The 12,579-nt window shown below is 39.0% G+C and overlaps 1 protein-coding gene across 3 annotated transcripts; it reads left to right on the forward strand.

Moving 5' to 3' along the window:
• Nucleotides 1-429: 429 nt before the first annotated feature.
• sh3d21 (SH3 domain containing 21) lies at nucleotides 430-12,364 on the forward strand. Of its 3 annotated transcripts, XM_034233173.1 has the most exons (17): nucleotides 436-1,646; nucleotides 2,212-2,369; nucleotides 2,471-2,528; nucleotides 3,194-3,303; nucleotides 3,796-3,886; nucleotides 3,977-4,038; nucleotides 4,118-4,160; nucleotides 4,719-4,813; nucleotides 5,184-5,285; nucleotides 5,650-5,701; nucleotides 8,099-8,149; nucleotides 8,241-8,358; nucleotides 9,289-9,454; nucleotides 10,150-10,221; nucleotides 10,419-10,615; nucleotides 11,481-11,544; nucleotides 11,641-12,364. In XM_034233173.1, the coding sequence occupies exons 1-17, from the start codon at nucleotides 1,643-1,645 to the stop codon at nucleotides 11,671-11,673; spliced, it is 1,476 nt and encodes a 491-aa protein (XP_034089064.1). In that variant the 5' UTR covers nucleotides 436-1,642; the 3' UTR covers nucleotides 11,674-12,364. The 3 variants fall into 3 exon arrangements, with proteins under 3 accessions (XP_034089072.1, XP_034089064.1, XP_034089081.1); XM_034233181.1 differs by lacking the exon at nucleotides 8,099-8,149 and having other exon boundaries at nucleotides 430-1,646; XM_034233190.1 differs by lacking the exon at nucleotides 2,212-2,369.
• The last annotated feature ends 215 nt before the right edge of the window (nucleotides 12,365-12,579 follow it).

Below are 12,579 nucleotides of genomic sequence, written 5' to 3' on the forward strand. Positions count from 1 at the left end.
ATTTTATTTACCCAACATATGTACAGTTTTAAGATGGGTAATACAATCAATTAGGTTTAAAGAAAAAGGTGTAGATATAAACAGACACAATCTAGCATTTAACACATAAACAAAACGTCACAAAAATGGGTGACATCCTGTGTGCTCTTCTGCCCAAGAGCAACTCACATACCCCCCCTCATCTCCACACAGCAAGAATTTAAAGCACTACTGGCCAGTCCATTGTTGCGTGCAGGGGGAAGAGGCTCTAAAAAGGGGTGGCCTCTTTAAACACCCCTCAGGGTTTGAGAGGAATGGCGTAGTCCAATTAGCTGACACATCTATAAAGCCAGGTGTTTTCCATCAGCTTAGCCTTTTGCCAGGAGCAAGGTGAGCTGTAAGACACTGACAATAGGATTACACACAACACAATTAACAATAGATATTTTAAACAAGATTGCGTGCTCTCAATCTATCCTTTAGGATGTGTGTTCGTTTGTGAGGCTTGTAGCCCTCACAGCTTGCAATTGTAAGTCCTCCGATGACACTGCCATATTTTGTTTCGAAACAAAATTATTCAGACATAAGCACATGCAACCACAAGTTCAAAAACCCTGAATCACATGTTCTGCCCTGACATTGCTGGGTTACCAAGTATACATATAAGACATAAAAAACTCTTCTCGTCCTTATTACACAAAGCCTAGACAAATTGCTGAATACATGTCTTGCACAATTTCAATATTCGCTCGAAATGCTTATTTATTTGGAAATAAGGGCTTTTGTCCCAAATGTATATCAGTTTTTAAACGTTTTTTACTACTTATTTGGCTGAGCTGTTCCTCGGTATCACCAGGAGAAAACCTTTACAGGACAAAAAGAGAATATCCTCAATTAATAAAACGAGAGAGAAGTCTCGCTTACTAGCCTTCAACAGGAAAGATGAGAAAGTACTTGAGTAATGACTTAGCATAGTGATGCAACATGTTAAGCAAAAGGAAGGGAGAGCTACTAAAGTACATTTTGATCCTTCTTATAAAATGTGTTACTTTTAACCGCTAAGGGTTTGTAAAGTTCCGTCTTGCATAGCCTTCTGCTTTCTATAACTGTCTAGCCTCTTTTCCTTTAGGTGCGTACAAAAACAACGTTACAGATACACTCACACACTCATCCTAGCACATACAAAAATAGTTGAGTGAACACACAGTATGGAAATGTACGAAAGAACACAACAGACCTGCATTCAAGCTTAATTGTGCTTCCTGTCAAAGCTGACTTTGTCTTGTAATATTATTGTGCTGACATACGTTGTCATGCTCTATTCTAAGCCTCACTTATGATCTCTGTTCTTTCACTATAAACCTGTCTTACCTGTTTACCCCCTTCCCTCCCTCCTGCCCTGTCTCCTCCTTCTCCCTCCATTGCACTCTCTCTCTCTCTGCACTGACCCATCCTACTTCTTGCTGTTGACTTGCCTTGAATAGCCTCAGGAAAAGTTGCACAATGTTAATGTTTGACAAGTAGGAAGAAGGAACTTGGCTTCCATATCTCTACCTCAGACAACACGACCACACTCTTTCAGTTCTCCTTCTACTCGAGACTTTGTTTGCTTTTTTGTGGACATTGCATATTCAAATTTGAGGGACAAAGACAGAACGAGATCATGGGTGAGTCGGCGTTAATATTTATTCTTACATGAAATGATGTTTCTTGCTGTTTTTATTCTTCTAAACTGTGTTTAATGGAGATTTGATAGTGAAACACAAAAATGTGAAGTAATGAAAATATTGAGTTTGTCTGCTCCAAATGGTGGTGATTTTATTTTAAGTATCAAATTGGCATGCAAATGTACTAAAGTCGTGGTACTGTGTATGGATAGGATTGCATGGATTGAATACTTGTATTAGTGTCTGCAATTTATTTGTATTTTGTATATACAGAGATTATTTAATGAGTGCAGGAAAACCTTTGATTCTTCTTTAATTTGTTTATTTTGGAGCCATCTGATTGACATTGAAAACATGTTTTTACATAATAAAAGGATTTATACATACTGTATGATTGATCTGTAATCATTTATATTGGTTCAAAGTCCATTCCATTGTCTAGCCTCCACTACTTAGGGATGTTAGACTTGGTTTTCAAATGTCAGGACGCATCAGTTGTGAAGCCGGCACACCAGCCTTTGTGCAAAGAGTCTAATTTTCTGCCCCATTTGCCACGCCACTGTAGAGGTGCTAGTGCTGCTCGACTTCGAGGGCACCATGGGAGACGAGATCACAGTGAGGATGGGGGATGTGGTCAAAAACGTCACAAAGTTCAGCGAGGAGGGATGGCTGGAGGGGGAGCTGAGAGGAAAGAGAGGCATCTTTCCTGCTAACTTCACCAAGGTCTGTTGACTCTAAACAGCCTAAAGCTGACTGTTACTGTACTGTGTGTTTACAGTTAACCAAATGTCTTACAAAATGCCTTGTTTTGGTTGTCATTACAGGAGGTGCCAGTATGTTTGATGGGTGACAGCAAGAGGGAACCACGGAGCCTCAGAACAAGTAAAATGCAGTTCAATGAAACTTATTTGCAACTAATAAAATGTTCTTTTTAAACTTGATTGTGTACAATACCTGTAGTTCTGCCTTCTGGCCCTGCAAAGGCACATTATGTCAGTCTATCATATATACATATATTACATGTATTATAACTAGAACAATTATCATGTTAAGAAATCTGCACATACTCTAGCCTACTGTATGCAGTGTGAGTCTACTCAATTATCATGTTAAGAAATCTGCACATACTGTTCTGTATGCAGTGTGAACCTCTTATCTCAGCTTGCAACTTGAGTCTACTCAAAATAAACAATGAAAACATTTGACAGTGCTATTCAAATCAGGTTGGTTTTCCTACTGTAACATTGATGGTTCACCAGTGTTTGAAATTTTGAATGGACTCAGCAAATCAGTCAAGCACACTGTAAATATAAGTGAACCACATCCTCTCTGCACAAATCCTAATTATATTGTATGAGTCTTTTCGAGGGATTAGGTATGTTAGAAGCGTCTAGTGATTGGCAGTCTTTGCACTTTCCTGTCGAGACTTGACTACACAGCCTATCGAGCTACCATTGTTGAGCGTTAGCTTTCCCATCAGCTTTACCAGTAGATTAAACACTTTACAAATGTCTATTGATGTGGCTGGTGATTCTTTGTCTTTCAAGCAAAGAGGAAGAAACAGACGAGGAAATGCGAGGTTGCGTTTGCTTACAACGCCTTGAATGAAGACGAGCTGCAGCTGGTGGTTGGGGAGACGATAGAGATCCTCCGCGAGGTACAACTCCCTCCTATCGCTGCTCAAACACTCGCATTCAAACTCAAATAAACTAACATTGAGGCTCTGCAAAACAGCTTTGGTAGCCTATTATTAAGTTATCAAAAGCAGTGCACTTCCCTGCAAGCGTCTACATTGGCATTGTAAATCTGGGCGTTGGTTAAATGTTTGTTCAGCCAATTTCACGGGCTAGATAAAGAGTCTTTCATAAGGTGTAATGATTATTTGGGAGTCACACTCTCTTTATTTTTCTCCGCCAGGCGGACAAAGCATGTTTCACAGAGAAATCACAGCTTTGGGGAAACACAAAGAGTGACTTTAGAGTATTAAGAGTTGATATGGACATACCCTGAAGTATTATCTTAAAACAGACTGGTTATAACTCTGGAATGTAAAGTGGACATGTTTGAGCAAGTGTTGGCACACAAGTGTTGTCTTCTCACATACTTTCTTGTTGTACTTTGTTACTCATTGATATTATCTACATGACAGATTGAAGATGGATGGTGGATGGGGGTGAAAAATGGCAAACTGGGAGCATTTCCATCAAATTTTGTCAAAGAGATTTTTGTTTCCCCTAAAGGTAAAGCTAAAACTTTTGCTAACTTCTTAATCCTTTTTCTGGATGTATTATCTAACAGCGAAACTCATTATTGGTTTACTATTTTTACAGACAGCAAGTACAATGAGGGCAAGTCAAGACCTAAGCTCACAGACGCGGTCTTCAACAAGGAGGTATGTAAAGCAGACATATTGTTTCTGAAATGCATGAGTTGTTAACCTTTGACTTATTGTCCATGTTGTGCTCACAAAGGGCATTTCTCAAAGGGCAAGTGTGAGGAACAAGGCAAAAACCGGTAAGTCATTTTATTAACAGCATTTATTTTGTTTGCTCAATCATGGAATTAACACTAAAGGGATTTTTGAACAGCATTTTAAAAAGCGTCAACACAGATCTATTTATACCGGATGTTTAATTCCTGTACTTTTTACGGTAACCTAAGGGTGGGGTCAAACATAGATACTCGTGGCTTGATTAACCACTTTATAGATGCTTACGTCAGAGGGGAGTATCCCCCAGGGATCAAGGTCTACAACTTTTATTTCCAGCTTGTCACTCTTCCGCACCTCTTCCCGGCTAATCTTTGAAGTAGAGATGTGACCGTTGCAATGCTGATTGGTCATCATAGCGTTTGTCACATACTCTAAAACTCATATTCTGGTTCGTAACATGTCATCTCTTCCCCTATGGCTTAGTTGAAGCTAATGTACTTGCACTTGGAATGGTTTGGCATAGTTCAAACTAATGCACCTACATGATTCTTGTTACTCTGTACCCTGGTTGAATGCACTTACTGTAAGTCGCTTTGGATAAAAGTGTCTGCCAAATGAAATATAATGTAATGTCTCCTCAGTGGTGGAGTGTTGCCAAGCCATGTTTGACTACAAGGCAAAGACAGAGGATGAGCTGGATCTAAAAAAAGGAGACACTGTTATTATCCTGAGAAAGGTTTGGGTGCATTTTATTGTTGTTCTCTGTTTAGCATGAGTTCCACTAATGTCATGCTTACAGACTCCTTTTGGTACAATTGCTTTTCTTGCCAAGTAGTTGCCGGTGTCATATTGTTCATCCAGCTAAACCAGTTGTGTCCCTTTGAAGGAAACTACGTGCCATGGTGGACAACATGACACACATATTTAAGTGACAATAATCTTATGTAATCATAGAAGGAAAAAAATACTTCACAGTTACTTCATATGACAAATACAAATAAGACAGCTTCGTCTTCCTTGACCGCTTTGTAACCTCTTATAATGTGGCGTCCCAGAGGACTGCGATGTTTGAGCTTCTAACGTGACTCTTTAATCTTTGTATGAAGGAAATAGAAGATGAAGGCTGGTGGGAGGGAGAGATAAACGGACGATGCGGCTGCTTTCCGGATAACTTCGTCATGCTGATACCACCAATGGACAGTCTGCAAGTGAGTTGACTAAACCAGTCTAAGAAATATCCTTGTGACTGGACCTTCCCTGAATTCAAGACTTGACAACCGCTACTATGAAGCCCTGGACATGCTTTATAGTAATTCATATCTGTGATACTTTTTTATTAATCAAAATGGCTCAAAATGCAGAGTACATAATGCCACTTCATGTGCAGCTGGCTGGTATTTGTGTTTAGCAGCCAGTGTGCAGTGAGCCAGGGTCGTATTTAACATCCTCTGTTTTGGAATTACTCGCTGAAAATTCCCTTGGTGGAAAAAAAGCATGTAAAATAGAGATGCCTTTATTTCACACGGGGACGTACTTGCCAAGCTGTTAAGTCTTCCGTTTCTCCTCCTCTAGTCTGGGACCACAAACCAACCGCCCGCACGCAACATCAACAACGAACTGCCAGGTAAGAGAACCATGTATGTCGCCGTACAGGAACACACACTGTTTGACTTTAGATGGGGGAACCAGGCTCTACGTTAAAGAGCTCTTCTTCCGACTTGTGACTTCTGGCTGCAGTGCTGTTTGTCCTGGCAGCGAGCTGACAGTCTGGACTGTGAAGGACTGTTGTTTTAGCAGATGGAGAAAATGGAAGCAGTATTTGTAGAGTGATTTTGAGCATGTGGTACACTGTGAAAGCAGCCAAAATGCTAATCAATGTTGTTATTTCAAAGTGCTGCTGAAGCGACCAGAAACTCTTCAGTATCGCTCTATATAAATAGAGATTCACAACATTAGTTGATCAAACCCCTTCTATTTATATTTATTCATATTTACTCATTGGTGGAAAGTAACTTAGTCCATTTGGTACATTTACCAAGTACTGTGATTTGAGTATTTCCATGTTGTGCTTCTTCAAACCTCTACTTCATCACTATTCAGAGGCAAATATTCCACTTTTCAGTACTATTTTAATCTAACAGCTTAAATTACTGGTTTCTTTGCAAATTAAAAAAATATAATCAACCAATTTATTATGATACAATTGTAGAGATGAAGTTACCCAGCAGTATAAAGTGGTTACAGCTTGCCTCAACAAGCAGAACAATTAAAGTAATGCTGAAAAATCAATGCATTCATCATCCAATAATAAAATGCATATGATTCCGAAATGGGTCATTCTGTACTTTCGATACGTTAAGAATATTAATTTGATGCCAATAATCTCTTACTTTAACTTAGTAAACGTGTATCTTTACAGGGTGGTATTGCTATCCTTACTTAAGTTAACTATCTTAGTCATTCTAAATAACACATAATAGATTAAATCACTTGTTTTTATTTTGGCAAAGAACATGAATACCCTTTGCAACAAAAAGCATGTAGAAGTCAAATCTCTCTCAGGCAGGAAGCGGCTTCCTGTCAAGTTTCAGCTGAGGCGTCTGTGGTGCAAGTTGCAAATTCTGCAATTTCTTTTGGTTTCAGCGAAACAAAAATGTTCATGTAGACCTCCAACTTCTTACTCAGTTTGGAAATTTAAAATGCATGCTCATCAAAACATTTCTAAATAGACAGGCAGGTGAAACAGTGCCACACAAAGTGTTTGGCTACTCAAAGATGTCCCTTAAACTAACTGAATATCGGAATATCTCGTCATTTTTAATGCCACCACTTTTTTTTCTACACATTATCACTCACAAGATGTTCACAGGAAGTCTCAGACTGTAGCGAGATGGGGGATGGTTAGACTGGTCATGTGACACAGTTCAGGAGTCTTGGAGGAAACAAGGGGGGCGGAGGGGAGTTCTGTACACAGATTTTCACAACCAGCCCCAGCAGCAGCACTTGAGCTGATAAGGCTGTGTGGATGGTTTGCTTGAGAGGGATTGTTGCACAATGCTTTGAACATTTAAGGTAGGCTTCCTGTGTTCTTACTCGCTCCGTTAATCATCTAAGAGACTAAGCGTGTTGCAAAGTATTGTGCTTTTTATTATGGCTATGTGTTAGATCACTTGGATTTGGGCTTATATGTATTAAATAGAGCTGTAACCAGGTTGTTCTACATCTTCTGTTTCAACTAAGCTCTTGACTTGGCATGGCAAACCGGAATCTCTCACATTATCTTTAGTTCACTGACGCTTCATAATTCAAGTATCTATTCTCGCAGTCTCCAAGGCACAGTCTCTCAGGGACGGTATTTTTCTATGAGCTGAGGCAGAGTCACTGTCCCTGATGAACTTGTTGAGAACCCTGGGAACTGGAGCTGCGGAGCTATTGGTTACAGCTGTGACCTGGTTTGCTCCAGTGATGTGCACATCTTTGCCTTCCCATGCTCATAAACGAGATTACAGTTTAGTTGAAAGACCAGTCGCATTTTATTTCTCTACCACTTTAGATCATATTGCTTTCTGGGGTAAACAAAGGCAAATACCTCTCTTTGACTAATAGAATATGCCAGCGGCTTTTTACTAGTGGATATACTCTAGTTCACCGAAGTGATGGAAACAACAATATATTGAGACGACGAGTAGTGATGTCAACGCAAGCAGAATGGACACATTTAACCAGAACTTGCACATACTACTGGCTAGGACTCATCTTTTTTATTGACTGCAGATATGCTGAGCCTGCACTTTGACACCTGGGGCCGTGCAGATTAGGAGCAGCTTTAATGTTGTTGCTTAAAATTTTTAGGCTGGCCAGTAGACTTCAAATGACATTATTTTTCATATTAAATCCAAAAGACTGTGCTTTATTTTGTGTAGAAAATGAAATACTTCTAATATTCCATCCAAAGCAGGGCTGTGTTGATTTACATACCAAATGCACCTTTGTGGTAATGGTTAATTTACTACTCTTTCAGTAAACATAGAGGCCTCAGCGATGGATAAAAGTGGTCCAACAAAGACAAAAGGTATAAACAGCAGTGACGTTTACTAAAATTGTGACACACTCCTCTGAAGATAAATATTGTTGTAGATTAATGTGGTGCATTTGCTTTACAGATGATAAACCAGAGGTCAAGGACCTGAGAAGCAATCCTCCGATCAAAGTCAAACTACCGTCCATCAACAAGCCCAGCCCGCCTCCAATCAAAGACAAACCCAACAAGTTCTCATCCAAGTGAGTGATGCCAACACATCTCTGATGACTAACCACCATGCATAACCACTATAGACTTACTAGAGAAAATGGCTTCCAACTCAAGGACATGAAAAGTGATTCATTAGCAACCTTTCTAAAGCAAAAGGCCTTTAGGAAATGTCAGGAACACTTTCTCCTCTTTGGTCTGGCACCGGGAGCGGAGCCTTTAGACCTTAAAGGTTTCCGTTGTCGCCACCAGTTGCCATGGTGTCCTTAAAGAATAATGCCAGGATGCCCGACCTTTAGCGGCTCAGTGGAAACTCTGGGATGAGTCAGATCAGGCCTAAACAGACGAGAGCAGCCCATTTCCTGTTTCCTGAGCAAAACACACACAAAAAACTAAGAAAACAAAACAACCCTGTCTTGAGGGGGCAGCTCAAATATGTTTGGAATGGAAACCTTTCTAGCTTCTTTAAGAATCGTTAAAGCTTTATCTTCCATCTAACCATACGATTTACTTAATAATTGTTCCCCAATTTAGATGTTCTTTCTATTTTGTGTATTGTATAAACATTATATGAGTTGAGCGGTGACTCTAGGGGAATATGCCAAAATAATTCAAATGTTTTATTGTCATATGCACAAAGCTACAGTGTAGAAATGGCAATGAAATTCTTCTGACACGAGCTCCTTAAAAAATGCAACATATATAATAAAATACAAAATAAAAAGTAGTGCAAAAAGTCTATATACATGTAAAAATGCATATGTGCTGTGAAAGTGAAATATGTGCAAGGATAAAATAAGACGGAGAGACTTAAAGTCTTCACACCTTACAGCCTGTGCACCATTTTACTTTCACTAAAGAAGTCATGAGAGATGTTTTGAAAGATTCCCTCCCCTTATTAACTTTAATCAGAGGTTGACATCTTTCCACATATTGTACAAATGTGGCCTTATTTTCAATAGAACCAATGGCGACGTGGCTCCATTATCACCAAAACAACCGGAGGAGAAACAGACGGACCAGTTTGATGGAGTGGACGTGCAGACTGATAAACTCTGCCATCCCACAGCAAACAGAGCCAAGCCCCCGCAGAGGAGACCCCCGTCAGGCCTGGTTACAGCTGCACACGTATGTCCACAATAGTGACAGATATTGATTTAGCACAACCTTTCACTTGAACATACAAATGAAGTGTTACATAATGAACCCTTAACCTAAGCCTCAGCCGCCAACACCCTGCTAAACCACAACACAAGAGTAGCGCTGCAGCAGTGACTCCCTCTGTATCTTGTGCATTCTTGTTAGGAAAATCATCTTTCTTTCTTGAAATGTAACTGAACATATTTAGTAGTACCTTCCTGCCGCTTTTTACTTTGGTGGCATGCTTTTCAGCGATCCAATTGCAGCGATATATTGGTGTTTCAAGTTTTTACCAGTAATAACTTGCAATTCAATACCAGTTAATGCCATCCAAACGTTGCCATGATTGGTAAATGTTAGGGCTTTCGAGACTCATTTCATAGACTCAACTTTGTTTAAAAAAAACATTCTGAAGTCTCTAACAATGGTTGCAAGGAAAATCATATATTTACATCTCTACAGGAAGAGATATACATCTAAAAACTCTAAATAGTTGATGTGTTTAACGAGCACTTGCACACTAGCAGCAATAAGATCCTTTAATAGTTTGTACTTGGCTGTTTAAAAGACAGATCTAGATGTTAAATTGGCATACATCAAGAATGAAATAGCTAAAGGCAGATTTTAGACATTATTAGTATATCTATGTTTGTTATTTATGTATGGCTAATTGTCTTTTTCAGGCTACTGACCAAACAGAACCAGAATTAACGCCAAAAAGGATTCAGACGGACAGATTACCTGGCTTGCAAAAGGTTTGTGACATTGATTCATTTCTTGAAACAACACAGCCCATGTGATATAAATAATGCAACCTCACTAGTTTGAATTTAGATCTGCTTCAGTATAAAGGAGAGTGTGCGTGCTGTGCCTTAACATTTTATTCAGATAAAAAATCAAAGAAAGCCAAAAAGTTAATTGGTTTGTTCAATGCCACCTTAATTCATTGTAGGGTAAAGAAAACTTCCTGCTATCTCCTGCAAAGCCGGATCATTGGTCCAAGACGACGCCTCCGGTTCGACCCACACCACCCAAAAAAGTTTTGGACAGCAAAACAGTGACCCATAAAGAAGATCCAACGATGTTAGACCTGCAGGCGGAGATCAAAGAACTGAGGATGTCTCTGGAGCTGCTAGAGACACGACACGAGTGAGTAGTAATCATTTAAAATCTGAACAACTGATTTAGTTTCCTTGGAGAATATTAAGGCAAACATCAAACAGTCTTATTCTTCTTAAATCACATTAGGACTTTATAATTTCTCTAACTGAGAATGTGTGGACTGAACATACAATGTTAATTTTAATTTCTGGTGTTGTTTGCAGACACTGGCACTCACAGGAAGTGGCTAATCAAAACCAAAGAGAGAAATACTAACTGTGTACTTGCCAGGAAAACAAAATGGACTCCATGTTAGATCTTTTGCATCTCTTTGATTGGCTTTGATTAGACACATCAGAGAGGCCTGGTTGCTCAACAAGAGCCAGTTATGTGCAGACACACGATTTCCTGAACTTGTAAAGCTATTCAGATCTCTCAACATGAGCAGAGGAGTTTTAGATTTACAAAAACATTCATAAAGGAATTAATAATTTTTCAAAATTATTGCACAATCATAAAATTGTGCAGTGCATTATCAAAATCAAAAGAAGTTTAAGATTTGTTTAGGGAAAAAACGTCAAACTATCATTACAAATTTAAGTATGGGGGTGCAGCAGAGGTTGGCATTCTACAGACTTTTTTTTTTACTATTTCCTAAGAAAATCCGCAGCATGTCTGTAAAAGATAGATATTTATTCTTATATATTTATGTATTTGTCACTAGTGATCGAGGTGCTTATTTGAGTGATCAGAATCAAGGCAATTGTGGATTTGATCCGATATATCCCCACTTCAAAAACATTTTAAATGAATGTGTATTATTGTATGCCTTTGATTTAACTAGTAGTGTACATGTTGACCTTTGTAGACATACCCATGACTGCAAACTCATCTTTCTGTTTGTTTTGATCAGCCGAGACATGCAGGAAGTGAAAGAAGAACTGAGGGAGGAGAGAGACAAACGAATGGCACTGCAGGTCAGTGAGGCGCGCTTTGAGTTTTGCATGGATCACACAATAAGAAACAATGCTGAAGCTGTGGTTATTTACTGTTGAAATGTCTTTTCCATACAGGATGAAGTACACAGTTTGAGGATGAAGCATTAATCCCAACAACAGGCTGTGCTGTCTGACACTGTGCCATGCAGGCTTGTGTACGGCAAGTTTAAACAAAATGAACAATTTTCTAACATAAAATGAGAACGGAGAAGACAAGCAAGCTCTCCCACTGCAGACAAAAGTGTGAGGGCTAAATTAAAATATATAGTTGGACATGGGATTAGCTAATCCTGAATTGAACTGGAGAGAAATACTTTTATTGATGTATTATTAAAGTTTTTACATATTTTTATGCTGGAAATCAAACGTGTATAATGGGTTACTGTTGGCTGCCAATGAATGTTTTACATTGTTCTGATTCAACTGTCCCTTTTATTACAAACTGCACTTTTAACTTTTACATCAGAATATATAATACATGCAGCTGTATATAGGAGGAAATATTGTGATTAAATATATCATTTTAAGTCATCCAAAGGGTTTTGTTACTTGAATGCTAATACTTGAAGTACAACTGTGAACAAATGTACAGAAGTGCAGGTGATTTTCAGACACCAGAATGTAATGTTGCATTGATCCACTGGGTGGCACTGTGTGACTAATGCATATAAATAAGTGTTGAATCTTTCAGTGATTGGTGAAAGTGACCAGGCAATAGTGATCTCTCATTAGAAAACAAAAAGCGTATATCATTCAGAACAGTAAATATGTTAAGACTCAAATAAATGGCTGATGTTAATTGATGTTGAGATGCTTCAGGGGTTACTCTGGTAACAGAGTTTGTGGTCAGCTTCAATGTTGGCAGTTAAGTGATAAAGGCATCATGTGTCACTGAGAAAAACTGACTCACTATGCAAACTTTGAACATTCGACTCATTGCGATGGATGCAGAGAGCGCGGGAGAGAATTAATGAGAAATGATGGGCTAATGTCTAAGCCTACTAGCGGTGCCCA

Source organism: Gymnodraco acuticeps, unplaced genomic scaffold (assembly GCF_902827175.1).
Source record: "Gymnodraco acuticeps unplaced genomic scaffold, fGymAcu1.1, whole genome shotgun sequence".
In the NCBI taxonomy this organism is placed as follows: domain Eukaryota; kingdom Metazoa; phylum Chordata; class Actinopteri; order Perciformes; family Bathydraconidae; genus Gymnodraco; species Gymnodraco acuticeps.

What these genes read in the sequence shown, in the direction of transcription:
- sh3d21 (XM_034233173.1), top strand. An exon ending in ACCACGGAGCCTCAGAACAA is followed by an intron (nt 2,529 to 3,193) that starts GTAAAATGCAGT and finishes TTGTCTTTCAAG; the next exon opens with CAAAGAGGAAGAAACAGACG. An exon ending in CCCAACAAGTTCTCATCCAA is followed by an intron (nt 8,359 to 9,288) that starts GTGAGTGATGCC and finishes TATTTTCAATAG; the next exon opens with AACCAATGGCGACGTGGCTC.